At 43.0% G+C, this 27,798-nt stretch overlaps 1 protein-coding gene across 10 annotated transcripts in view; it reads left to right on the top strand.

Moving 5' to 3' along the window:
- The window catches only part of LOC124183618 (E3 ubiquitin-protein ligase Rnf220-like), an 81,699-nt gene extending 53,930 nt beyond the window's left edge, over positions 1 to 27,769 (top strand). For 7 of the 10 annotated variants that reach the window (XM_046572317.1, XM_046572313.1, XM_046572310.1 and 4 more), the window contains 5 exons: positions 23,586 to 23,857; positions 23,982 to 24,249; positions 25,178 to 25,638; positions 25,747 to 25,821; positions 26,167 to 27,769. In XM_046572317.1, the coding sequence (XP_046428273.1) occupies positions 23,586 to 23,857; positions 23,982 to 24,249; positions 25,178 to 25,638; positions 25,747 to 25,821; positions 26,167 to 26,238 (1,148 nt within the window). In that variant the 3' untranslated portion in view covers positions 26,239 to 27,769. The other 3 variants (XR_006871015.1, XM_046572309.1, XM_046572311.1) reach the window with 3 other exon arrangements.
- The last annotated feature ends 29 nt before the right edge of the window (positions 27,770 to 27,798 follow it).

Genomic DNA, 27,798 nt, shown 5'->3' with positions numbered 1-27,798 from the left:
GGCCTCGTTGCTGGACTCGGCTGACACGTGCAGGGAGGTTGACGTGAGAGTTTCCAACGCCCCTATCAACACCCGCCCCATCTTCGTCTCCCCCTTCATCTCATCTCACTCTGCATATCATTTCTACCCTAGCGACCCACATCCGATATCTTCTATCGCCCAAGACCTCTCTTACGACAAAATTGGCCTACGATTTTTTATAACGGAAATCCAGTAACCAGCTGCTGTCTTTTCTTGGTGACTTGGATTCTTTTCCAGTTTTTTCTCATCCTTCTTTGACTACCGGCCGCAGCTGTAACAACAAACGATTCTTTGCAATCCTCGCGATCGTCGGTTGTCTTGGAAAAACAGTGAACACGTGACACTACAAAAATTACTCCAATACTCAGGTTACAGATTTGCACTGCTCCATTCTCTGAATACTTAGAGTTAACTCGCAAGTTATTGCCAACTTGATAAAAGTGAGGCCACGATCAGTTCCACGTTGTTTCGAATAGTGAAACTCTCCCTATTATATCAGTAACTTCAGACCAATGGTTAAATTTCTCTGGTACGTTTGGAGAATCGGTACAAACTTGTGTTCTTCCAAAGGGCCAACTTCAGTATGAATGAGTAGTCGATTGTGCCGGCTAGGAATTTAGCGGAGGAACGAGGTAAATGGTGAAATAGATATCCTTTCATACGGGAAAACCAAAGAGTCCCACACCGTGATAGGCGAAACTTTGAAATAGCCACCGGTAATTGTCAATCTAATCAATTAAGGATCAAGCTCTTAATTTCTGGTAAACGTACGGCTTAGTAAATAATTAAGATTGCGAGAAAGTCTGCAGAAAGTGTCTCGGCAAGACAGCTTTTTCATATTAACGCCTCTACTCCAGCAAAAGTCGACGGATAAGGCGGGCGGTCCTGTCTACGCTCACGGGGTCGAGTATACTGGAGTGAGAGTGACTTGGAGCTATTAAGACGTTCGCGCCGAGATAAAAGGAAGCGGGCTACGCACCGCGCGGCAACTATAAGAGAGGCGAGGCCAGGCGAGGAGGTTAGCCGAGGACGACGGTACGGGTGGAGTGGAGAGGAGAGGAGAGGAGAGGAGAGGAGAGGAGAGGAGAGGAGAGGAGAGGAGAGGAGAGGAGAAGAGAGGGAGATCCTGCAGGGGCCGCGAGAGCTCGGGCAGCGAAACAAATAAAAGAGGGTCGAACAGCAACAGCAACAGCGGTAGAACCAGAAGCAGAACCAGAAGCAGCAGCGGTAGCTGCGGAGAGAAAGAGAGAAAGCGAGAGATTGCGGGGCGGGGGGATACACAGAGGAGAGAGAAAGGGAGACGAGAGTACTGAGAGAAAGGACGGAGTGCTGAGCGGCTACCATTAAAATGAAAAATGACAAGTAGCTGGGCGAAGAAAAGGCAGCCGTGGTTAAATACGTGGTGTAGGTAACTTTGGAAAGCACTGCTACTATCTCTTGCCTCTCCGTACCAAAGCAAACTGTGCAGGAGCAGCGAGTTCCACCCCTCAGAATTATTGGTGATTTTTTAAATCTGTTAAACAGGCGTTCAGACCACAGTTGGCTGGGGAAGTTTCAACCCCTGCGCTATTCGTCTCCCTCCTCTTCCATCCCATCCCAAAACCCTCAAGATCCATGACCCTTCGTCACTAGAAACCATCTCGCTTACACCCGGTTAACACCTTGTTATTTATTTTTCAAACTCTCTTCCAGTTATCCCTTCTTTTTCCCCGACCACCAGTACTATTTTCCCTCCGAGTATTTGACCATAAACCACCTTCAATCCCCTTTTCCGGCAAGACTTTTCACGTAACTTTAATCAGCCTCGCAACGATTTAGTTAAACGTATTCGTGACAGTTTCACAATACTCGATTTATCCTCGAGTAACCAAGATATAGTAAAGAGTTTCCCTTCTTCGTACCTCGTGAAGCCAACACGCGTTCATTTTTTGTTTTCTATTCTACTATTGACGTCGTAAAGATTAGCTGTTCTGCCCCTAAGTGGTCTCAAGTCCAACATCCCTCGTGCTTACTTGCGGACGCCCAGCTATAAAATGAAACTTTACCTAGCTGTATTTCTGCAGCACCACGTTTCCTCACACACACAAACACACACGCCCCACACTTAAGTCTTTTCTTCTAAACCTCGTCAGTTGAAGCCTTCGTCCTGCTTCATTGCGTCCGACGACTGCTAGAAAAGGTAGAAAGACTTATCGGCCGGAGTGAATTTTCGCAATATCGTCGCTGTTGGCATCGCGAGACGAGAGACTAATAACGTATGTGTTTATAGTAAAACGATGAGTGAAGGAAAAAGTATGAAACGTTATGCCTTGTGGTAGTAATACTTTGAAACTTCACAGCCTTGCATGTTACATGTGCGTGTGCGTGTTAGTATACTGTATCGTTCGGTGACAAGGCGCAGGTTTTTACGGATCGAGTGGAAAGAAGACCTTACATTGACTTGTAACTGTCACCGACATTGCGCGGCGAACAACTGGCCATCTCATTCCTTTCTTGCATGTGTATACCTCGAACGCGATTCATCCTGAACTTACTCCGCATCCCGTCCACTCACTGGGATTGCTTTCAATTACTTTCATTGGTGCAAAAAAATCTACGGAATCTTTCCGACGCCGGTGAAGCAGTTTTAATCAAGCATTGGTTCAATGAAGAATCCACCTTCGGGACTTCTTTTTCATCAGAACCGCAACTTGCTCGATCAACACTAATATTATATGTATTGCCGATAGGTCGAACCCGGTATGCGAGTTATAGACCAAGTTGTTGACCGCCGTTTAGGTTCAGGTGCGAAGAATTTAGGGCAAGCATGACATCGGCCTATGCGGGGAAGGCTCCGAAGACAATAGACGTGGGTCCACTGCAGGGGGTATATTGACCACGGATAAACTCGCAACTATTGTCACTAGCTGACCTGTTAATTAACGCTCATAGTTGAGGAACGAAACTGGTAGTGGGATTGGACATCACGCCCATATGCCCACGATCGGAAGCTGAGCGTGAAGTAAGACTCACTTGTAACCGTACCGAATGGTTGGTAGTTCTCTCTCTCTCTCTCTCTCTCTCTCTCTCTCTCTCTCTCTCTCTCTCAGGTGGAGAGTTCTTCGAGTATCTCGCGGTCTGTGTCGGAGCACTTGAGAGGCAGGGAATGAAAGAGTCGGGGGAAAGGCCCGAGCAACCCCACGGGTCGGTCCGGGCAGTATATCAACAATGATAGTTATACACGGTGCGTTATAATCGTAAATTAGCCAGAGCAACATAATATATTCGTGAGCCGGTGGTTGGTTCTCGCGCGAAGCTGTTTTATGCCGTTATTATATATATATGGGACGGGAAGAAGTCATAGGATGCATTTCGAAATCCTTTCCAGCCTCTGGTTTCGCGAATTATAATTGTCTAACGATAATAATATTCACTTACATCTTGACATCAGTCAGCGGTTAGTCTTTCGCTAAATCTTTCAATCAACTAGTTATAGTTTCTGTCAATCTTGCGCTGTACTGCATTCTTTGTTTTTTTTTTTTTTTTTTTGCTTTTTTTCCGTCATTACATTTTGTGTAAAAATTATTGAATTCTTGTTGGAAATTTAACGAGATATTAGCAAACATGTAAGCTTAATGGTATCAGTTTTTATTCTTTGCTAGAAGACGGTGTGTATTTTAGGAGATGAGCAGCCAGCCCTGGTGTGTTCGTTGTGGGGATCTGCGTGTGCTACAGCATCTTCGGTAAATCATTTGAGGCTTCGTGAGTAAATATCGTAGCTTGTTTCATGTACAGCCAGTGGCTATACGTTGCCTCTTCTTGGCTTGTCCTTCTTTTTGAATTTAATTAATGAAATACTTTACTCTGCTGAAATTTTTTTTTCATCGCAGAACAGCTGCGCCCACTGCATACAGTTTTGCTGCAGCAATATACCGCATCGAGTATCAGCAATATTGTCCACGTTTTCTTCTGCCTGCCTGGTTGTCGTCGTGTGTGTGGGTGTGTCGGTGTGCGTGCTCGCGCTTATTTTTTATAGGTGTCAAAATATTGCGATTAATGATTCTCATTCAGTGCTTAATGGTTTGTTGTTCAAAATCTTACACGTTCGACATTCCGCGTACCTTGTACCGATCTAATTCGGAAGACGCGCAACCATGATTGATTGGTGAAGTAATTCGTACGGCTAATGACTCACTCTTCGTTATTAAGAACTTGGAAACTGGTACAGCTATGCACCGAAATGTATTCCTCTGTCCCCTTTTGAGTCGCAACATTGACCGCTAGCAGTGCATTTCTATTTGACCCAATAAAACTAAAGTGGAACGGAGACTCGAGCGATTCAATATTTTTGATAGTGGCAAAACATGATAAAATCAAACTGCTGAATTCTGTTAACTTGTCCACGTATTACTCCACCTACCCATCCCGATTACTTGCCAAAGCCTAGAATATCCCGAGCTGTGATCCTGACCCACCAATTACATACCCATGCTCGAATGGTAGAACATGACCTCGCTCCACCCAACATAAGCTAGGCCAGCCTCTCCTTCTGATCAAACCCACGATATCCTAGCACAGCCATGAATACTTCAAGCATGGTGTCCAGTGGTCCCGAAATTCCTGGAAATATTCTATTTTTAAGTTTTGCTGCGAATGATATATATACATTTGTGTTCACTGAGTAGCTGCTCTTAAAAAGTCGATTCCCGCATCGAATCGCGGTTTTCGATTTTCCCTACCAACAGGCTGTAGTAGAAATAACATATATCTCATACGTCGCGCCGATTAATTCTAATTGGCCTTCTGAAGAGGGATGGCATGAAAACCTACTTGCTTCCAATTGATAATTTTGCCAACCGACGATTGCACGATGGTTAGACCGAGTGGGGTGTGTTTTTCCATTTTCCTTTCTAGTAAACCGCTTTCTGATGTTTATTTATCGAGACGAAGACTTGTCGGCCAGCTCTGCGGGGATCAGATTGATTGCATAGTTCTTTGGAATGTGGTCGACAAATTGGCCCTTGGCGCGCCGGACGAATTATTAATTGTCCCGGTGACTTTTTCTTCGGGATCAACTTTCAGCCTCCTCACGGCTTCCGACGGCCCCTGGATACAGGTAGTTCAATTTATTTATTAGTACCGCGATCCCCGGCGAATACCTGCACGTTCGACTCGGGCAACACTGCAGCGCTCCGAACAAGACGATCTCGATCATCGTGAGGATCGATGTTGGCATTTCTCAAGTACCTATACATATACGTACGTGTAATACTTGCCTCTGGTCGTGCAAAAAATGTTTTTTCATATTACGTACTCTCGAGTATCTTTTCAAAAACATTTTCCGAGACTTACTCCAATTCCACCGCGCAGGCATCGCTTAAGGGGTAATAACACCTTCTGTATACGAGATCAAGTGTCATTTTCTACAATTCATCTAAAAAAAATGTATTATTCTTTTTTAATTCGGTTTTTCATACGTGTTAATATAAGTCTTGAAGTACCAGAAAAAATTTTTGTCAATTATTTCAACACAAAATGGCGGTGGAGAGGCTGATGAAAGGAAACTTCTGTTTTCTCACGGGTGACCACCTGCAGATCGCAATCATCAATCTAGAAAAAAAAGACGAAAAAGATTTCAAAAGAAGATGCCGAAATTTAGGAAAGTACGTACGATTTATCAGAAATATAAACTTTAAGAATAACGGCGTCAATTTCGAGAAAAAATTGAAAAAACGTGTAAACACTTTCCCTTAAATTTCCTAAAATAATAATAAAACCAAAATTCTTGTCCTTCAAATCTTATATTAACATGTATGAAAAACAAAATTGAAAAATATTGATTCATTTTCCTTAGAGAAATTGGAGAAAATGACCCTTGATTTCGTAGGTATACGCAAGGTGTTGTTAGCCCCTTTAAGGTCGTCCGGTGGACTGGAATTTATGACGTCATCATCGAGGTAATGATTGGGAACAAACACAAGCATAGACGGATCCGAGGCTTTTGGTTCGAACAAGCGATAGGAGGAATGGCTAGGCACGGTGTGGAAACTGCAGGTGAGGTGAGGTTGTAACAGACCGCAGTACCAGCCACACATTTCGCCCGTTTCGCGCATTATTTCGTGATTGTCGCCGGACCCCCAAGGGAGAGGGAAGAATGTGTTAATTTTGTGGCGATGTGTCAATGTCCTCCCTAACCTGTGACCCTCTGGCCCCCCACCCTGAGTAACCGCAGCTCCCTGGGTTGACCGCACCGTGTTCGATAATCGATTCGGACGAAATTCTACCCCATACACGTGTCTCATAAAAACACTTGAAAATTTCATCCATCTGACGCCCCTTTCCGTGCGATTCCCTTTCGGATCAGATTGATTCGTGACATCTTTGCCAATTCTCGTTTCTGCGAATGCTTATGCCAATCAGGGAAGTGGTGATTAGGTAATTAGTTAATTGATCACACCTCGGTAGAATCGCATAACGGTCACACTGGGTGAAATTCACTCCAGTTCCAAAAAAATTATATCCTACTTCAACAATGAGTTCTAAGAATCTAAGAAAAAAAACAAATACTATTTCGGTATTGCTTAAGGATCGCGGAAAAAGCTCTCTCAGTTTTCCCAACTACAATTACCACGAATAAGGGACTCTACGAAAGATGTTTGTCGTGAAATTCACCCATAGTGACCAATTAGGGTTAAATTATTAATTGTGAAACTAACATGTTGGGTATTTTCCACTAATTTCCACCTGTTGGTTCGCCGCGCAGAATGCATGGCGAGTGACAGGCTAGGTTTGCACGTATACCTATCCCTTTGCCGGGGAACAAAATCGTTTGACAAATATCGTTGACGTTATTGTTTTTCGACATTTTCGATATTCACGCGCATTTACCAGAACAATTGATCGATTGATTGAATTATAACACGATTCAGTAATCTCGTGACAAAAGTCCGGCGAGTTTACCCAGAGTATAATAAAACAGTAATAGTGGACTATGCAACGTTAAAAAATTCTCGAATAGTTATTCAAACGAAAGCAAATTTATATTTACCAGACAAAACCACGATTACAAGGTAAATGTTACAAAGGGTGAAATCACCTGTTTTACCCCGTTTTTCTGATCTAGTAGTCGTCATGGATAAAAGACACAAGAACTTTCGTATGTCACACAATGAATAAGTATAAAAAAAAAAGAATAGTTTCTAAAAACAGTCTTGTTTTTCACTTACACCAAGAGGAATATCACGTAGCGCTAAAAAAGCAGTTTCCCATCTTTAATTTCTGTCTGTTTTGGTTAATTCTTTATCGCTCAACGAACCCGATTTCGTTACAGTGGTGCCAGAAGTGGGATACCGCGATAACTGATTATGAGAGGAAAGGTGATTGTGGAAAAAAATTCAAGTTTTTTAATGAAAAATAAAGTTTCGTGTCGCTTATTTGCGTAGTTAAAAAAAAAACATCAGTAAATGCTTTTCAATGTAAAATCTGTCGTGATGTGCCAATTTTATTTCTAAATTTTAATTGACTTTAAAGTGAGGAATCGTGATTACATAATGTAAACCCAGTGAAAAAGAAGTATTTAGTTTGTTGCGTAGTGTTACTGATCTCGACGTAACTTGAACCGTGCGTGATCGTTCACTAAGTTCAAACAATTAGTCGTATTGATATCCTACTCTTGGTTTGTTGATGGATCAGAAAATCGCTGGTAATGGCTCGACATGACATGCGACGTTGGAAATCTTGACTCCCTCATCCCAAATTAATAATTTCTAATAACAGGATAAGTCTGAAGTGACTTTGTAGAGCCGTCTTTGAATCTTGCCGATCCAGGGACTGCTTTTAATAACCGACAATTAGTCCCGGAGTGGCTCTGCCCTTCTGATCCGTGTCTTTGTCCTTGCCTACGCCTTCGCTCTTCTTGAGTCGCGATTCGGTTCCCCGGTGGCTCGTAAACCTTGCAAGGTATACCACGTGTCTAGCAAGCTCAATGTGTTACAAAAATTCTTTGCAGTAGGCATTCCAAGAGTTGGTTTTTGGTACAAGTGTATAGTTTTACGATGTGCCAAAGTACATATCTCGGGGCAAAGACTTTTTCTCCGATATTTCTTTATTTCGTTTACATATTCTTTCACGGAGTCTAGATTTTACGATCTTGCAGGAAAAAAAAAAATATCATCCAGGGCTAGGTGAATTTCTTACCCTGGCTTCGCAACGTCAAACGTTCCTGCGAAAGAATAAGAGAATAGGAATAAAAAGCGTACGTCCTTTATCTTTCTTTCTTTCTTTTTTTTTTACTTCCTCTCTCTTATACCGACTCGTCACACGTCCACGTGTGTGGGGGATTTTCTCGAACGATATTGAATCCCAATTTTATGATCCAAGGCTCCTCACTGTAGCTTGACGTCGTTTGACGTGTGGTGTAAACTTTTATATGACAACTTTCGTGGAAATCAGACATGGAAAATTCTTTCTAATGCCACGCCATATCTGCCCCCCTTTCTCTCCTCCCTCTCTATACCAGCTTCGACTTTCCGTTGTGGAGGGTAGAAGCGACGCGAGACTCGATCTTTGGAGGGTGGCAAAAGCCAACACAGTTTTTTCAGAGCGCGTGAAAAGCGATCGTAAAATACGAAGCAAATGACGACAACTTTTGTTACCGAATTTGCTTTTCGACGAAGGCTGTTTCAATAAAATTTGGTCTAAACGCTTCTCGCTTAATACGCAAAATAATTTCGAATCAAATTAAAAAAAGTTTGAATCTCTGAAATAATACGCGCAGCGATACGTGTATTAATCAACCAAGGTTACTCTACCAGTTATTGACACGTTTAGACCCAATTATTGACCCTTTTATTTTCCGAAATTATAAATTGACGGCGAAAAATGTGAACTTCTCGATTACTAAAACTAATTGCTAGAGGTTAGACATTACAAATTTATTGTTTTGGCAATCTTAGAACTAAAGATCAAACAGATACATCCGAAAATGTTCAATAATTGGGACAGGGTCGATAACTGGTACACTTATCTTAGGGACCCCTTAATTGAGAAGCCACATACAAATTGATACCCTCGCACCCGATTCTCGATATTATAAACGTGTACTTTAACCACTTGAATTCTGTTCCGTGACTTAAGAAGATGGCAATTGGCAAGGCAAGCAAACGTGTTTAAATTCGATTACTTTGCGAGCACGTCTTTTTTTCTTCCTGCAGTAATAACAGTTCTCATCATCCGATATTATCAACACTTGTAACTATCAATTGACGATCCTGAGAAACACCCTCAGGTCCGTACGCATCAATTGTTTGCTTTTTATTTCTCCTATTCCGTTATATCGAAATTTATAACTAGTACACACAGGTATTATACCGGCAGAATTCACCCACATTCGGACCGACCAGACTGCAGGAATTAGCCTTGTATGGGGGTGCGGGGCAGGTGTAGAGGAGAGACCGGAAGTCTTTAGACAAGCGACGCCCTTTCATCTGGATGAACCAACAAATTCATACGTTGACTTTTGACTGCATAATCCCGCTTTGGTACGGCGCCTATTGTGCAGCCCGGATCGGTGGGAGGAAGTCTTTCGAAACGAGTCCTTTCACCCAGCAAGGGGTGTGCCTCCTTATACTACCTGTAGATATATAGAGGAGCAGAGGAGAAACTAGCTTTGTGAACGCCGCGCTGCACTGTTGAAATTAACTTTTTATCTCTTTTCCTTAACTGCGCCCACATCCCTTCCTAACTCCTTACCCCTTCTTAGTGGTACAATTTTTACCCACGGGGGTAATATGGCCGTAAGTAAGAGATATATAGATCTAATATAGGTTCTTGCGTACTTTGCTGTATTGGACTTTAACTGTGGCCCATCTCTTACCTTTGCCCAACTCACTCGGAATCAACCTAACTTGCTGACTCTGTCTCTGCACTTTGGTTCTCATATTTTTTTTTTTCATATACACGCGCACTGTTGCGTACCGTTCTCATTTTATTCATATAAATTTGTGCTTCCCGGGTTGTTTTTCGGTTATAACGCCAAACTTATATACGTACAAGCTTCCTATACAATATATAACACGTGCGGACCGGGGGTATCAGCAATTTCAACGATATACCATACTCGCTTTGTATAGCACGAGGCGATTTTTACATAAATATAAATATGTACCATAAAGTTGAGGATACGTGGCGCGGAAAAGAAATGGGGCGGGGGTTTTAAGGGGCTGTCACGACGCTGGAATTTTCACTCATTCTCTTTAAACGCATCGTCGAAGCTTGGCAATACAGTGTACCTTTTGTGCGGTGGCCAGTTTTCGTTAACTCGTTGCATGACGCAAAATGATCCGAACTGTCGCGAGTTGTAACTGCGACTTAAGTCAAGTTTTGGGATCACGGTGTAGTACTACAACGGGGGTTCAGACCGGGACAAGAAGACGTGTGTGGTGTGAAAGCTTGCATGACTGGGGCTGGACTGTGAAGTTAAATGCGGTACAATGATTCCGAACAAAACCACCTCAGATATCTATTATTATTGTTATTATTACCATATATTACCGAGCCCCCCCTTCCTCTATTCCGCCAATCCTGCAATAAGGTGTGTAACGCGTTACCATAAAGCATCCTGTTAAGCTGTAGGGGTGCCAACCTTTCGAACAAACGGGTCGAACGAGCCGCGAAAAGATCCGTCTAAAAACGCCGTGCGGGTTTCTAACGATTCTTTAAGAATTCGCAATGTACCAGGTTTGGTGTTTTTTTGTTATTTTTTCTAAACAAATGTAAGCGGCAATCGGTTGATCGGAAATGAGCCGGCAGTTGGAGGTTAGGTCCGAGATCGTGCAATTGTCAAGCTGTCGGTATAAAATGTTGACTAGATTTGAAGTGGGGTTCGGGGATGTACGTATATGTATAGAAACGCTCCGTCCCTTCTGACATCTGTATTAGCCCGCTAATAGAGGGGTTGACATTTTGTATCGTTCCGACTTTCGTACGTGACGAACACCCGGTGTAGTTGGCCCAAAGGTGCAGCGGCAGGAGCAGGATACGCACACATCTATAGATTTCCCGAATGACTTTGTACGAGTCCACTAATCCGTAGGTAACGCATAATGCCGAACGTTTGTTGGCCAGAAGCGAGAGTCAGTCAGTGGTCCTTGGTACAGATTATGAGGGGATGTTGTAGCGACGGGTCTGAATCCAGACGCGAAACAAATCACTCGCGCAAAACACCTTTATTCAAGTACTTATTAAGGTAAGTGTACCAGTTATCGACACGTTTAGATCCAATTAGCGACCATTTTATATTTTACAAAATTATAAACAATGGGTAAAAATTGTGAATTTCTCGATGACAAATCCAATTACTAGAGGGTTAGACACTAGAATTTATTCTATGGTAATTTTACCGTACCAACCAAGGATTGAACAGATACCACCAAAAAAGGTCAATAATTGGGACAGGGTCAGTAACTGGTACACTTACCTTACTGGTCGGTTGTGCAACTATTGTTGCTAAATCTGTACCTGGCCAATCAGGGCACAGCCGCGGACATATTGCAACAACATTCTCATAGTCCATCTGACCAGTCGACTAGTTTTCTCAAAAGTTCCACCAAAGTAGTTCTCCGTCCATCTGGGGAGTTTGAAAGCGGTGTTACTCCGTCGACTCGTAGCCGTCGCTAACAACATCCCCTACCACCGAGTTACCCCGGGGTGTAGGCCACTATTAGTTGAGTTTTGGTGGTTCTAGTTCGTCCGTCAGTCAGTCAGTGGCTACGACCGGTCGGTACTGCGTGCAGTCTTCTTGAGTTTCGTCACTGATACTGTCGTATACGCGTGTAAAAAAGCAGTCTTGTGTGTGGGTGGCTTACGTTGCAGTTTTTGGAACAACCAAAGCGCGTGTGCGCGTGTGTAAAAGTGTGAAAGTGTGGGTTTGTGAGACACAGGTCAAAATGTATCACAACGTCAATATATCGTTACTCTGGAATTTGTACTGTGAGCATAAAAGCATATGTACCTACACGTATCCCTGGATTACCTGTACTGTACTCTGTTTTTTTTTTTTTTTTTTTAACGACCAATCACCCCGCGGAACAGTACCTATAATGGAAGGAAATTGTTCCAAAAGTTGAAACGGATATTTATTCCAGTTTTTCGTCCCATTCCAATTATCCTATGGCATATCCTTTAGCGTTTGATAAATGTAGACACCGATCGTCGACACGTACCCTGGGTCGTTATATAACTTATATAATTGAGGCTAGTTTCTGAGATAATTGATTCTAAAGGACTTGTTGCGTGCTGTAAATAACGGCGCCCGGTGATTATAATCCGAATCTTTGAAAGGGATAGGGTTGAAAATCTACCGCATCACTTTTCGAGTCATACCGACTACGGCTGCCCATATATTATAACTCTTCAGATAACATTTGACTATAGGATCTTCTTCGGAATTAAACGCTTATACATATATATATATATATATATATAGATGTCAGACTCGAGTGTTGTAAACTGTATATGGCGGTCATAAAAGCGGATCCTTTGATGCTGTCGTAAATACCTTCATTTTTATAAATTAGTTTTGTCCTTACTTCTCATACCTACAAAACGCGTATAAGGCTACGGCCCGAAGCTGTACGTGAGTTTTCTGCAACCACATTTCAGTGCTAAAATTTGTACAGAAGACCGTTAAGAGGCAGGCGTTTAGTTCTTCGAATAGAAAATACTGCCCTGGTAAAAAACGAAATATCTCTCCGAAGGGTTCCGAAGTGTCTTTCTTGTGCTGCAAAGTATCCATAAAAAATTGTATAGCGTGCTGTGATTTTATTCAAATCGATTATGAGCGCAGTTAGTCAGGCCCCTTGTCCACTTCTTGGCAACCGTTATCACGATAATAACAATTTCAGAGGCAGGGAAGATCTTCAGGTGAGAAGGTGATAACGTTACGTTACCACCACGTTTCCATGCCAGTAAGAGATTTCATCTTGTCACCTGCGACGGCGACATCGTTTCATTATCCCGAGTTTCGAATGGCCGCTCCTCTAGGAAGTCTTGGTAAAGATTATGATAAAAAAAACTTGAATGAACTGGCTTGGACGCAGCGGAACGTTAAGTGGCGTGATCTCGAGCATGCAGGAGAAGCTCCAGAATGTTTAAACCTCCACACCTCCTACGATCCTTTGCACTCCGAAGCCATTTGATGTCTGGCACATCAGCATCCATGCGTTAAGGCAGAATTTAATAATTAATTTGTGCGCTGCTCACAGCGGTTAGTTAGCAAGGTTTGATTGGTCTTGACAACCCGAGCATCGAAGCGTTTCGCTGCTACTGTTGTTGTTGTTGCTGCTGCTGCTGCTGCTGCTGCTGCCAATGTTGGGCAGCTTCGCTTCTACGCACATAGCGAACCCATGCATTCCATCGGTTGGGCAGACGGTAATATTACAGTCATAACTGGACTCTGGGTATGGGATGATCGGTCGGTTTGTTGTCCGCGAGTGTCTGCCGGAACGTAGATTTCTATCACGGTTCAGCGATATCAAAGAACTGTTGGACCGAGCTCAGTGGTAAAGGAGCACTCGCGACCCGGTTGTTGCTCATGGGCACGGTAGTCACCTACAATTTTCACCGTTGTTAATTGGAGGTAAAAAATATTCTTGAGATGGACACATTTTCACTGACCAATTACCGCCCTTTGGAACCTCTGTAAGCAACGTTACGTTTCACCGTCGACAGTCGTGTCGCTGCACATTCCGCATTCCATTGCGCCTTTATATCCGGTTGGGTAATTGCGACAATCGTTACAGGGCTGCACATTTATTTATCATCGTCATTGTTATTGTTCGTCATAGGGACAATAACGCACGGTAGCCGTGTATACCTACATATAGGTGTATTTATTATCGAGATAGCGAAATACCCTCTGCAACTGTCGTTTTTTCTTAAACTCGCTTCCAATTACGAGGGGTTAGTTTAGTGGGCAGACCATTCTCGAATGGCAGTGCGTGTTCCTTGATAATGCAATAACGTATCCTGCAAAGTCCACTTCATAAAGCACCTCTATCCTTCTCCCTCCTCTCCTTTCAACCGGACACTTTCTCACTTGCGCTCCTTGTTTTTCAAACCTCGGTCCTTCCCCCTTATCTTTATCTTCGTTATCCGCTGCACTCGGCTGTGCTACCACACTCGGCTGTATGCTTTGCAGTTCAGCAAACGAACACCTTTACCTGCAATTTTCATAAACCAATCACCGTAACCTCCAACTTCAGTTTAATAAAGTCCCGTCCGCACTCGTTCTACAAATGGTGAAAACAAGAATCATATTTCACTCACAATCGGTAATCTTCCTACATTGGGAGTAGAGGGAAATAAATACCTGTACGAACGACGCCCGATCATTAGAAGTTGTCACTCACAGGCTACTACAGGCTTGAAGGAAAACTCGGTGAGAATCGTTACCAGTATAATCTCCGCGTGTCGAATACATACTCTGATATTTATGCAGCTGATCATCGCTGCGTTCGTTTAAACAGTTTATCGGGTATCCACCCACCTGACGTTGAACGTGTTTATCGCCAGAGGACGATACGTAGAGCCGAGTTGGTGTTAATCGGATTCAATCGGCGCCACTCGGCGTTCTTTGACGTGTCGCTAATGGTAATTTGGGCCTAATATGATTAAAAATACACGGAAACGTTACGCGTGGAGAAAAAGCAGCAGATCTTCAAAGTTGGAAGCCCCGTTTTTTTTCGTCATTCGATTTACCGTGCCCGGCGACGATGTCCAAAAATTTGAAAACAAGCACATTTTCACACCGATAGTATTCAGACTTTATTGTAACCCAAGCGATCAAGTTTCGACTCGTCATTCCTATAGCTGCACTTCCCGCGCTGCCGGATAGTGTGGATAAACCTTTAACCGTGCGTTTAATCCGTACGTTTCAATTAATTCAGCTACCCTTGTCTGGCCGAGGAAAACGTATGTAGAAGGCGAGATCCGCGCGTGGACGATACTCAAGACTCCTCCTCGTTCACCGGGGCAGTACCTACGCGGCGCCCTGACTAAGTTATCACTTTGTTGGTTCGGACGTGTTTATGAATATTGGCGAGTAGCCGAACACACGAACATGCGCGTATATATTACTGGAGGCACCGCGAGTGGAGAAACGGCGTTGCAGGTAGGAGGTGCGGAACCTCGTAGGTATATGTGTGAACGTGTTGGCCTGCGTCGAGAGTCGAATATCGCGCGTGGAGGAGGCCCAACTTGAAGAACACAACCACGTATAGGAGGAGGTTTGGTAGCTGGCTAGCTGTCGAACGGTTCTTGACCGCTATTAATTTCAATTCGGCATTCTCTTTGTGATTTTCTTTCTTTCTCACAGCATAAAACTGCCACGGAGTAGGTACTGCAATAACATACGACGCTGAAGTCGGTGAAACGTTTGTGCAACGAAACATTAGGGAAAAATTCATTATTTCTTAATTTTAGAATGCCTTTCAAGGAGTTGGCTTTTCAAAACAATAGTATTTCTAAGGGTGCGAAGTAACAATTTTTCCCAAACATGCGTCGTTAAGGTAACGTTGCTTACTTCGCCCTCGTAATGACATATAACGCTATGCGCTCGTCGTCGTAGAATATTTCTAGAAAATTTATCGCATAACGGGCCTTATCGTTGAGATAACTGCGATGAAAATAACGAGTGAGTAATATTTATAATCATCCAGGGCGTCAAAGATCCCCGTTTGAACCCGAAATGGGCTTCGACCTTGTCTCCGTCTACCGTCGTTGCTGAAATAATGTGCAACAACAGGAGTCGAAGAGACGCCTGTGGTGCAAGTAGTCTCCCGCGAGGCTGACTACTCCTCCTCCTCGTCCTCCTCATCCTCATCCCGCTGTGGTATACGAAGCGTTGCGATGATATATACGGGATTTGTCTTGGCGGCAAAGAGACATGCATCATCTAGCAAATATTAACCCTGATACAGCCCATTCGTTCGCTTAATTACAAACAGCAGTGATTTAAGAGCGACACTCGACGGGGGGATTTACCGACACTCTCGTGCACTTTTAGCCGTGCTTTGCTTATGGAACTTATTGTCGCTATTGGAAAATCTCCACGTGACGTCAGAGCCTGGTTGTTGGCGCCATTTTATCGCCATGTAAGCTAAGTTTTTAATTTTAATGAAGGCAAATCGTAACACGGAGGGTTTCAAATAAATCATGTCACATAAATTAATTAAACATAATCAATATATATCTGTTCTATCATTCACACGCGAAAAAACACTGTCAACGGTCAGCTGTCAGCCTGGTTGCACTTGTTTACAAAATGAAAAACATTTATCGGCGAGAAAAAACCTTCGATCAAGGTCAGAAAAATATATTGATAAAGCTCGTGTAAAAGTTTGATACCGATCGGTTCAGCCGTTGCCGAGAAATCTTGCTCACCGACTTTGAACACATAGCTTTGAGAAAAACGCGTTCAAAGTTTCACAAGCACTTTCAAACGCTCCGGGGATCGTCTTTGCAAATGTGCGCGTAACTTTGAGAATATTTGTCGGATCGACATGAAATTTTCTGCGTATATACTCGAATGTATTTACGATACGAAAAGGAAATTAAAGAAAAATCGATTTTTTACAAATTCTGACCAGGTATAACCCCTGAAAGGAGTGCGATACGTACCTACCCTGAGAAATCTTCAAATATACGCCGACGAGTATGAAACAAATTGTCGTATAACGTACAGTGAGTTTTCCGGCTGGTGCCGGGTGCCGAGAGAGGGAGGATCCGGAGAGTAACAGAGAAAGGAATGTCTATATGAGCCTTCGGGAACCACCCCAAGCACGCCAACTGAGGGCTACCCGGGTCGACGCGGTGACGCGTGTTCTGCACATCGGCCAAAGGAAAGATCAGCAAAGTGAGGCTGATCTCTCTCTCTCGCTTTCCCTTCCGTTCCCATCCCTCGGGGTCTGAAAAATAAAACTGCATCGAGGCGGCTTTCAATAAAACTGCACGACCAACAACCCGGGGCTACTACGCCGGAAAGAAAAACCATGTCGAGATTTATGCGCTTGTAAAGAGATTTTCACCCGAATAGTTGTCAAGTATTCCGAATCTCGACTCTCTGCGATGATTTTAGTTTTTTTTCTTCCGCCAGGAAGAAATTTCCGACGAAGAATATCAAGGCGAAAAGTACCCCGAAGGCGTACCGGTTGAGGACCCAGGTGACACGAGGTTCTTTTTTAATAACAAGAAAGTAGTCATCTCCTTGTTCGCCGGAGCTCAAGAATGACGCTGTAAAACTAAATTTACCTTTACCGTACGTTGCGCCGTCGACTACACAGCGACTCAACGAGGAAATTCTACGGCACACGTCTGCTTTGCGGAATTGAGTATAAGTAAGGCGTAGTCGCTGCAGTCTAGCTAGCTACGCGTTCACTGCCGAGCGGAGAGATTTCAACCAGCTAGCGGAGCAAAGAGATACTCTGGTATGCATGAAAGGAGGGATCCTTACAGCCTCCTTACTTACCCGCACCCTCAGACTTCGCTCTTGCTAACCGCCTGCGAGCCGCCTTCCTTCCTACGCTCCCATATTCTTAACTGCCAAACTTACTGCCCGCCAAGCCAACCAGCCCTGCACCCTAAGATAGCCCCCACATAACAATCTCTTCGCCAACCCTACCGATGACTTTCCTATATGTAATATCCCGGGCTGCGGTATCATTTGCAAATTACACCCGCGTAGAAAATTTGCGATCGTCAAAATTCGCGTTACTGTAGGTATGGCGTCTTTATCGTATCCAGTCGAATCTGTCGTATATTATCGTCTTATACCCAAAGCCATGTCTGAGGGGTTATACCTACCCAGTCAGGATTTTTCAGAAATCGACTTTTCCTCTCGTTTTCGTAATGTATATACAGTCAAGTGCATACGCAGAAAATATCATGTCGATTCGACAAATATTCGCTAAAATACGTGCGCATTTGCAAAGACGCCTCGGAGCGTATGAGAGTGATTGTGAAAGATTAAACGCGTTTTTCTCAAAACTATGTTTTCAAAGTCAGTGAAGCAAGATTTCTCGGAAACGGCTAAACTGATCGGTATTAAATTTTTACACAAGCTTGATCGCTGTATTTTTCAGTCCTTGCTCCAAAGTATCTCCTCGCCGGTAAATATTTTACATTTTGTAAACAAATTGAGGCGAAAATTTGTATGAAAAATCGATTTTCTTTTTGACAAGCCGCCGTTTTGGTAACAATTAATATTTTGCTTATTTCTTTGATTAAAGACCAGATAATATCTTATGTTAACTAATTCTTTTTTGTTTTCTCATTTCGGATGATCCAGTCCAGAGACATCTTGCTCACCGCAAGACGGCTTTTTTTAAAGGTGCTCCCGGAGATCGGCTATTGCAGCTTTAAAAATGTTTACGTTTACAAATAACAAATGTCAGAATAAAGTCTAAAAATAGTCGAAAAATCACTTTTCTTCGGCCTTCTGACCAATTGTAAGTATAAACCCTTAAATTACGTGTCGATAAATGTTCCTCAACATCTCCGCACGTGCGATTACCGTTTCATACCAATTTGCCCGAGCTGTTTAATTGTTAAGAACGAGGTTGCGGATTGTTTTTGGGGTTCAAGTTATTAATAAAATGGTCAGCGGTTTGCGAGGGGTACGCCGGGATTAGCAGAATTACTGATGGACCATAAAGGGCTTCCCTGTTATGGGGGGGGGGGGGGGGGGGGGGGGGGGAACGGAGGGGATGAAATGTACGGTGTACATGTATATATACATATATATACGTGCAACAGTCGTGATTCTGCGCTTTCGCGATCAATTATTTCACTCCGACGCCTTCCGTTTACGTGCTGCACCATACGCTGCCAGCAGGTATATATTTAAGTGGGGAAGGATTTGCATTTGACTGATCGGAAATACGTGCGTGGAAAGCTCCGAGTGTAAATCGCAATTGTTGTGTATTCCGGCAAGAGATCTGCGGGAAAATCGTCCGCTTTGGTACCGAAAGAACCGGAACAAGTATAATTGCCGCGTGACACCTTGAACGGCATCAGGTATCAATCAATCGCGGCGGAAAGATCCAGCCGGATCTGCAAAGTAGGTATAAGAGCCTAAAGTCCGGGTGAAAGCCCGCCGTAAAATCCACTCCCCCAAAACCCAGGAGACAACAGTTGTGGCTAAATGCCTGTCGCTTACCCGTTCGACCCCAGAAATTTGGCACAACTCTTTCGTTACTCAGCCTGCGAGTAGTTATTTAATTAAAACCGGATTACGGTATGTGTAAGTGTCTGCAGGGTCTGTCGCCCAGCCGAACTTAACGTTCGTGTGATGTTACATCCATTCTACTAATTACCGCGTTTTCCGATTAGATTTGCGTAAATATTGGATTGGCTGCATGCTGTACCTACCTTTGCAATTCCCGTTAATTCATCAATTTTCAGTAATTCCTCGCTGTTGTAATTATACCTATTAAAGCTTGCCAATTGTATCCCTTACCGAATGAAATCGACATATTTATAGCCATTAAAGTTTTTTTTTTTTTTGCTCTTAAGGTGCCAGTCGAAAAATATGACAAATGCTGATAAAAAAATTATCATAAAAGTTGGCAGAAGTATGAAAATATTTAGAGGTCGCTAGCAATAAATTATTGTAATATTTTTTATATATTTTATGTGTACACCTTGCGGAATTGTATATATATTAGTTGATTTATTTTTCTGTAACGTGGTCCAATTATCTTTCACCAATCAACAACAAACTTCGCCTAACAATTCCGCAGTTGGCTGTTCCCGTTTTTTATCCGAAAGATTAATAGTCTCGGAGAAATTTGGACAACAGTTTTTGCTACCGAAAAAAGAGTATCACATCACGTTAATGTCCCCACTTCGTTTTCAGTACTGATTTTTATAAACAGCGATTAATTGGACCACGATACGAGAAAAATAAACTATGTATAATAAGTCCGTAAGGTGTACACATAAAAATAAATAAAAAAATTATTGCAATAATTGGTAGCGACCTCTTTTTTTCAGTATTTGTCACAAATCTTTCGAGTGGCACCTAACAAAAAAAGAAAAGTTAAAAAATGAATCACCCTAGACTATGCATGATACACCGCGAGAGCATTATTTTGTTTATTTACAAATGGCGACGGGACATAATCATGTAAACTCAGCTCCACAATTCGTTGGAATAATTTATGTAATATCAGACATCTCGGATTATCGACAAGTTTTTGAAAGAACAAACATTCATCGGGTAATACACGATTGATGCCGAAGGTGATTGAGAAGAAGATTGAGAACAGATTACGGCATTCTATGAAACGGGCAGGTAACTAGGTTAACCTCGTAACCATAGCCAACCCTTGAGCTTACCAAACACTATTTGCACAGTCATTAATTATCACAATGACCTTGTTATTTGGTTCTAAAATTTAAACTCTCGTGCTAACGTATTTACTTAGATCATTTAACGAATTCTGTAAGCCGATTAGTGAGAAATCGACGGAGCTCCTGTAGACACGATGATGGGAATCGAGATTCAATTAAATGGCATAAACGGAAGTTGTCATGCCTGCATCGGGAGAGAAACTATTTAGATTTTAACATGCCGATAAAGCTAATGGATAAAAGGATGCGTATCACTCGAAGCTGGCCGCAGATCGTGAATCCAGCAACGACGTTCGTTGCAGTCGGCAGAGGGTTCGTAATTGAGAACGATAAGACAAATATAAAATGGATCCTATATAAGCTATTGCCACCCGTTGGGGGACAAGGATTTCCAGTTAGGGTACTTCGCGTACACTTTAATATTCAGATATGACCGACTTTTAGCTCTCATTTCTCCTTGGCTCGGTCTCTTTTAATTAAAGATACTGCAGCCAAGGAGCTGGTTAGCGTATATCTAGATCCAGCGTAGCTTGCTCGCCGCTGTTAGTCTTGGTGCCTGGCATAAATGATAGGACAGTTATGAAATTCAGTTGCGTGCCGAGGCAACGTGCAAAAGATAGCGGTATCCTCACTTTAGCCCGATGTATTGTTGTCGCCCTGCAATAAAAAGATAAAAGTTTCCAAAGAAAATACCTGAAGAACGCGGCGCGAGCCCTCCTTCCTTATTACGTCGCTTAATCACGTGATCTTTCTCCTACAATGGTAGCTTTAAACGTAAACAGCTGTTTCACGCTGACATCTCTCTCCTCTTGACAAACCCTCCAGGGCCGAGTCTCTTCTCAAATTCCACTTATTTCCAAATCGAAACACCTGGTCTAACCAGCTTGTCAATATAGTGAATGTTCTGATTTGAACATGCGAAAAATAATCGTACGTGAGCTTGGGAATCTGGCTGGAACTGATCGAACTATTATTTACATTTCGTAACCTCAAAAGTCCATTCGACTTTGTCACTTCGAGACTACGGTTACCGTTTCAATGATATTATTCGATTTCTTTCCAATGTATCCTCTACTAGCAATTGACGAAAACGACCAGGCGTGAGATAGACGACAGTCTAGACTGGAGGTTGAAAATTAAACGTCTAGATCCGCAAGGCGAAGGGGTCGAGAGCTCGTGTGCATCCCTGTTTCTTTCAATAAAGGAACGAAAGAGAATATTGAATACAGTGGCGCGCACATAAATTTGCAACCGTACTTAATTGAAGGGGAAAGAGGTCTCGGGCACAAAGAAATGTTAGCCGGATAGCCGCGCAGATAGGATATGTTAAACGGTTCAAGAATGCCGCTCTTTGCAAATAAACGAAATGAAACGCAAACGGAACCGAGCTAGAATCTACCTACGGCCAACCGAGCTGAAGGATATATCTATTGAACGTCGAAACGTCTTTTACACGGCGTAGAACTTGTAATACTACTGTCCGTTGATTCTTCAATGACAATTCGTTCGAATGGAAAAAATCTGCATCCAACGGAAACGACAATGGTGCGCGTAACTCGCGATGCTTGCGGCATCAAAGGCATCGGGCAGGATGTGTAAAAGTCTGATAAACAAATATATGCTGATGTATTGTCAAAACAGCTGATGCATATGCTCTCCGATTTTGGAAATGAGAAAGTGAAAATAAACGCTACGTGCTTTGCTCTGCAAGAGTTGAAATATATCTGTATAAGTGAAACATGGATGCGATATGTATCGTGAAGTGGGAGGCTTTTTTTCAATTTTTTTTTTTTTTTTATTTTTCTTTCGAGTGGGCTTGTGTAAGAAGGCACGAGACTTGCTCTCGCCAACCGAAACAGGGGCGCGGGGGAGGGGGATACCAAATGTTCTTTGTCTTCTAATACGCGAGCAAACGTCAACGGATGCCGCTCGCGGCTATCTGAGTTCTTGTAAAAATAGACGGGCGGGGATCTACGGAGTAATATGTGAATGTTTTCCGGATATGCGGTTATTTTGTTTGGAAGGTCGGTTGGACACCGTACCCAACATCTCAGTCCCACCACTCCTTCCCACTCCAGACAGCGATGCCTTAATACATGCTTGCTACCTCACTCTGCACTATACCACGCTACGCTAGTTAGGAGGTTGAGAGACTGACTGGTGGTAGGCGGCGGTAGGCGGTAGGCAAGTAGGCAGTAGGCAGTGCCGGACGGTGCAAATAAATAAACAGTTGTGTGAAACGACCCAGCTGGGTACACCCGGCTTATACGATGTGTACACCATACACCACCCACTTAGTAGACTGGTCCAGTTTCCTCCATTTCTCTCTCTTTCGCTCCAAATTAAAGTAACAACTCTTCAACAACTCGATCTCCTCTCTTGTCAAAGTGTCAACATTTTCCCTTACCCTTTAAGGGGGCGTTTACGGCCAAACCATCGATGTTTTACATTTTTGTACACTTTCAACCCTCCTCTGAATAGGCTCGTATCGATTTAGGACCTAAAAAACATTAAACGCGTTTTGCATCGCTTTTGATTTTTCAAACTTGCTCGCAAGGTTTCTCCTATAGTTTCTGACCAATTCACCTGAAATTTTCACATGTTATTTTTTTTTTTTAAGTATTCGTCGTACATTGTCATAGCATTTTGTCCGATTTCTCACCTGGGAGTGAGATACTCCAAATTTTGTGTTGAAAGACGGCTCATTTTTTGTCATGATTCTTAAAAATGATTTATTTTCATATAAAATAAAGCTCTTGAAAAATTCCTATGACAATTTATGGGCATTTGCAAGTAGATTGTGCCATGGAAATCCGTATTCTATGCCTCAAATATTAAACTGGAAACCATGCGCACAATGAAGTATCACCTTTTTACACCCTATTAAAATTGCACCCTGTGCATCACCCTGATGCATTTAATTTCCTGCATGAGAAAAAAATTAACTGAAATTCCTGTAAATGCCCCCTTGAGCACGTTTCCACAAGTGGTTTAATACACGTGAAGTGCGTAACCTATTATCTCCTATTTCGAGAATGCCTCTTACACCACACGCTATATATGTTTTGTTACAATGGAAACTATCGCTTTGAGAAATGAAGGCGCAAAAGACTATTGCAAAAGCACAGTTCTACGTACTCTGTTCAGCCAAAAATGTGTTTCTTCTTTAATTCCAGGTAAAAAGAAATTCCCTTCCGACCCCTCATGTTGTCCAGTATGCGGTGTGACTGTTCGTCCCCAGGAACTTGAGCAACATTTTGCTCAGGAACTCGACCGATTGTACAAGGTATCATCGACGACACCTCGGCCAAGATCATCGCGATCTTCGGGACCCCCGGGACATCCTCAGGACCACCCTCACGCGCCGCTTCTCCACGCACCATCGGCGGCTGACGGAACGCTCCAAGGACGATGGGAAACTTACAAACGAATCAAAGCCAATAGACAAGTGAGCAGCGATCCTGATATTGAATAAATCAATCCTCGATCGAGTTCAAAGAACTCAATTCCAAGGGAATATCCGAAAGAATACGCACGGTCACAATATTCTTTGCTTTTGGTATTTCTTTTAGGCGAGAATTCGTGTCAAAAATCGAAAAAGAAAAGCTGATGAACCGTCGTGCCCTGTGTGTAGTGAAAGATTGTCTGGAAGTCCCGAGGAGTTGAATCAGCATGTTGAACGTTGCTTGAACAAACACAATGGCAACCCTGCGGGACAAAATCCTGGAATCGACGACGAAGAGGTTGACGTCGAGGGAGATCCTGAAACATTTGAGGAATACGAGTGGGCGGGACAACGGCGAGTTCGCGCAACCTCAATGCTAGTTGGCGGATTCTCGGGTGAGTCGGCTCGTTCATCAATCTTTATTTAAATCGTTTACAATTTTGCGATTCCACATGTTTTCGTAGGGTGTCTAGAGTTACTGGAACGAGATGTCGTTACCGTCAGGTGAAATCGTTAACTCGTTAATGTAATTGTACAGCTACACCTTGAATTTGTCATCGACTGCGCTAGTGCGTCATGTGGTTTCTGAATGGAGGGGTGGATATGGGGTATACGGTGGTGTGTTGTGCGACTCGCCAGCTCACCACTAAACCACAGTTGCGTGCAGTAGGCCACTTTGTATACGTTGATCGCCGACTATCCATTAGAGGCATTCGCCACGCTGCTGATAATTTTCTATTAAGCTTCCAACTCGATATTCTATAACGTGTCTCACTAACTGCCGACGAATATTTGTGATCGGAAGCTTCAGTTCTTACCATGCAGCGTAGGTCTTCACATCTGTGCCTGTATAATGAATCGTGTGATAGGATTCCATGCCTTGTAATAGTGTCGGGAATTTCAGTCTATTGAAGACTATCGTCTAAATTTATTATCATCACTGATCTCTGTACTAACTGGATGGCTGACTAGCGTCCTCGGCCTGAGTCGGTTAGGAGCAGACGAAATCGACACCAACGTTTCAATAGCCTCCATGGAACTAACGAATCATGTGGTTCACTGCATAGGTGATTGGTTAAAGTGACAGAATTATGTGAGTAAACCTCTTGTTGATAGGCTATCACCTACGTGATCCATTAGTTTAACTTCGTGTATTGGAGCGCTAGTGTTGGTTTTTGGGACTTCCAATCGGCACAAGCTGCCTTGTGCTGGAAGCATATGAGTCAGCCATCCAGTTAGCGTAGAGACCGGTGACTATTATACCTGAAGCTTGAGAATCGAATGACGATCGTCGCCTGGTCTCTCTTGTTGTTTCATGTTCAGCTGCAGGCCTGGCAACATCGTCAAGTAATCGAAGTATCGCCGGCGCGCTTGGCGGTCAGCAGGAAGACGAGGATATAGACTTAGTAGTGGACGGTGACGATGCTGCACAATTTGGTCCGGCACAATACTCGGAGGCGGATGTCGTCGCGCCTCGTGCCGAAGGCACTCCGAGGGAACAAAAAGAGCGCGACGCACTCCGAGAGGCGGTAATATCGCCGCATGCACCACACACACCCCACACTCCTCCGGAACAGCCTCATGGTGCTCAGGTTGAGGTGAAGCCGGAACCGGGATCCATCCTTCCCTCAGGGCAACATAATCGCGAGAGCGACGAAATCGACGCGGCGTCAAACGCCGTTTGCAGGGATTCCGACGCCCCGGTTGTCGAAGCGTTGCGCGGAAGGATCCGAGATCTCGAAGCTGAAATGCGAGTCCAACCGTTCAAGTGTCTCATATGCATGGTGAGTTTCGCGATCCTGGCTCTTGCCGATACTACCCCTCAACATTCCTTGGGCCTATAACAATTCTCAGCTTATATAACCTGGAGTTTATACTTATCCTGTTTCCAGGAACAATACAAGAAACCGGTAACCTCCGTTTGCTGCTGGCACGTACACTGTGAACAATGTTGGCTTCACACTCTGGTAAGTCGCTAAATATTTGCGATTTTATACATTTGAACACAACTGACGGACATCGTCGTATAGCTTGACTGATGGAACTGGGTTATCTCAGGTCAATCCCTAAGCTTAAGTGTAATGAATAATTGTGTCGAACAGTTGGTAACTTGGTCACATTTTCTGTCCCAAAAAGACCTAATTTCTTGATCAGACTTTCTTAGTTCTCCCTCGAATGAAGATTTGGACGACTTACTCATCATTTTGTAATTATTGGCCATGGCAACTACCGAAGGCAATGGGCTTGAGAATGAGGTGCTGCAGGGGAATACACAATCGCTGACGGTAGGATTTCCATATTTATGATTTCAGGGGGCGAAAAAATTATGCCCGCAGTGCAACATGATCACATCGCCGGCAGACTTGAGACGCATTTACATGTGAGGCTGCCAACCATCCACGTCGCGTAACTTTTCCAACCATTCACGGTTTTCAAAAGTTCACTTGCAGACCTTGACCAATCATTTGTTGATACGGTCTGACCAACGGTCCAAACGGACGCGGCCATCCAAATCTAAATCTCTATTAACCCAGTGCACACTTGTATATTTGTATATTACCTTAAATTAAAGATTCATAATAATAAGAAGAAAATTTGAAAAATAACACGTCATGCATTTATAGTAATATAGTAGGTGAATTAATATCTGGACTGTATCTTCCAAGTATACATATATTACATAATTAATTAATTGAAAATCGCCATCATGAATACAGGTTTAAAACATCGATACCACAAACTGCAAACGCCTCTGTATGCATATTTACAAAGTCTACTCAAACATCAACCCACAAGGTGTGTATCGAACGGACGTATGCCTACTCTTAAGCACACACAATAATTGTACCATGGTGAAAATGCGTAATCAGTTTATGCACTAATGATTTGATCTATTTATTTTTATATTTATTTATCATGTTGGCAAATATTGTTTCTAGGTTCTCGTGATTCGTAAGAGTCATTATCGATGGAAGAGTTCAAAGAGATCAGGGACACTTGCAAGCAATGCACTTGGATGTTTTATGGTACTTCTTGCAAGCGTCTGACCCTATAGATAATTCATTTAGTACTTCAGTCCAGAGGTGCTGAAATAGTTTTGACAACTCTCATCCGAACGTAATTCGAACACGATATTCTGTTGATTCATTGCAAAGTATAGAAAGTGACCCCCGAATTTCCTAATCTACCGCTTAGTAAATATCATCCTTTACCAGACAGTTTCTAATCTTTTCTTCTATGGATGTTTAAAATTAAAAAAAAAAAAAAAAAAAGATCACTACCGCGAGTATTACGAATCATATCATCGAATGCCTGGTGCGTCTTTGATCGATCAATACTTGAGGCTTTTCGAATCTCTCTTCGCGAGGCGGTCGACGGATACGGGTAGCTGCAACTTAAGGGGGTGCCCTGGTCGATTTCGACGTTGACGTGCCTATATATCTCCGAATATCCAAGTCCACGTATCGAAAACGTGGAAAGCGGCTCCACAGTGCGATTCTCTATACAATTTTGAACTAAAACACCCCAATGCATTTCCATTTAACGCAGAAATGTATTAGTGTTTTTGTTCAGAATTTTGTATATAATCGCACTGTGAAGCCTTTTTCCCCTTTTGCGATACGTGGACTTACACGTTCCGAGATATATACGTCAACGTCGAAATCGACCAGGGTACACCCTTAAATACCGCGTGAACGGAGATGGAATGCCAAATAATTTTCTATGTGATAGGTTTGTACACGAACGAACGTATTCAGATAAAGTTGAGCAAATCGATATACGAATAACGTGGAAGAACTAAGAAAACTGAAGTATAAGTGTAAATTAAAGCGAATATAAACACGAAATAAAAAGTTTCTTGCAGAAAACGTGAACAACAATTCTGTACTCAATAAAACGATCATGGAATATGTAGATGAGATGTTATATTGTATAAAATTTAT

Source organism: Neodiprion fabricii, chromosome 5 (assembly GCF_021155785.1).
Source record: "Neodiprion fabricii isolate iyNeoFabr1 chromosome 5, iyNeoFabr1.1, whole genome shotgun sequence".
NCBI lineage: Eukaryota > Metazoa > Arthropoda > Insecta > Hymenoptera > Diprionidae > Neodiprion > Neodiprion fabricii.
The sequence above is the reverse complement of the archived record's forward strand: the minus strand, read 5'-3'. Positions and strand labels throughout refer to the sequence as shown.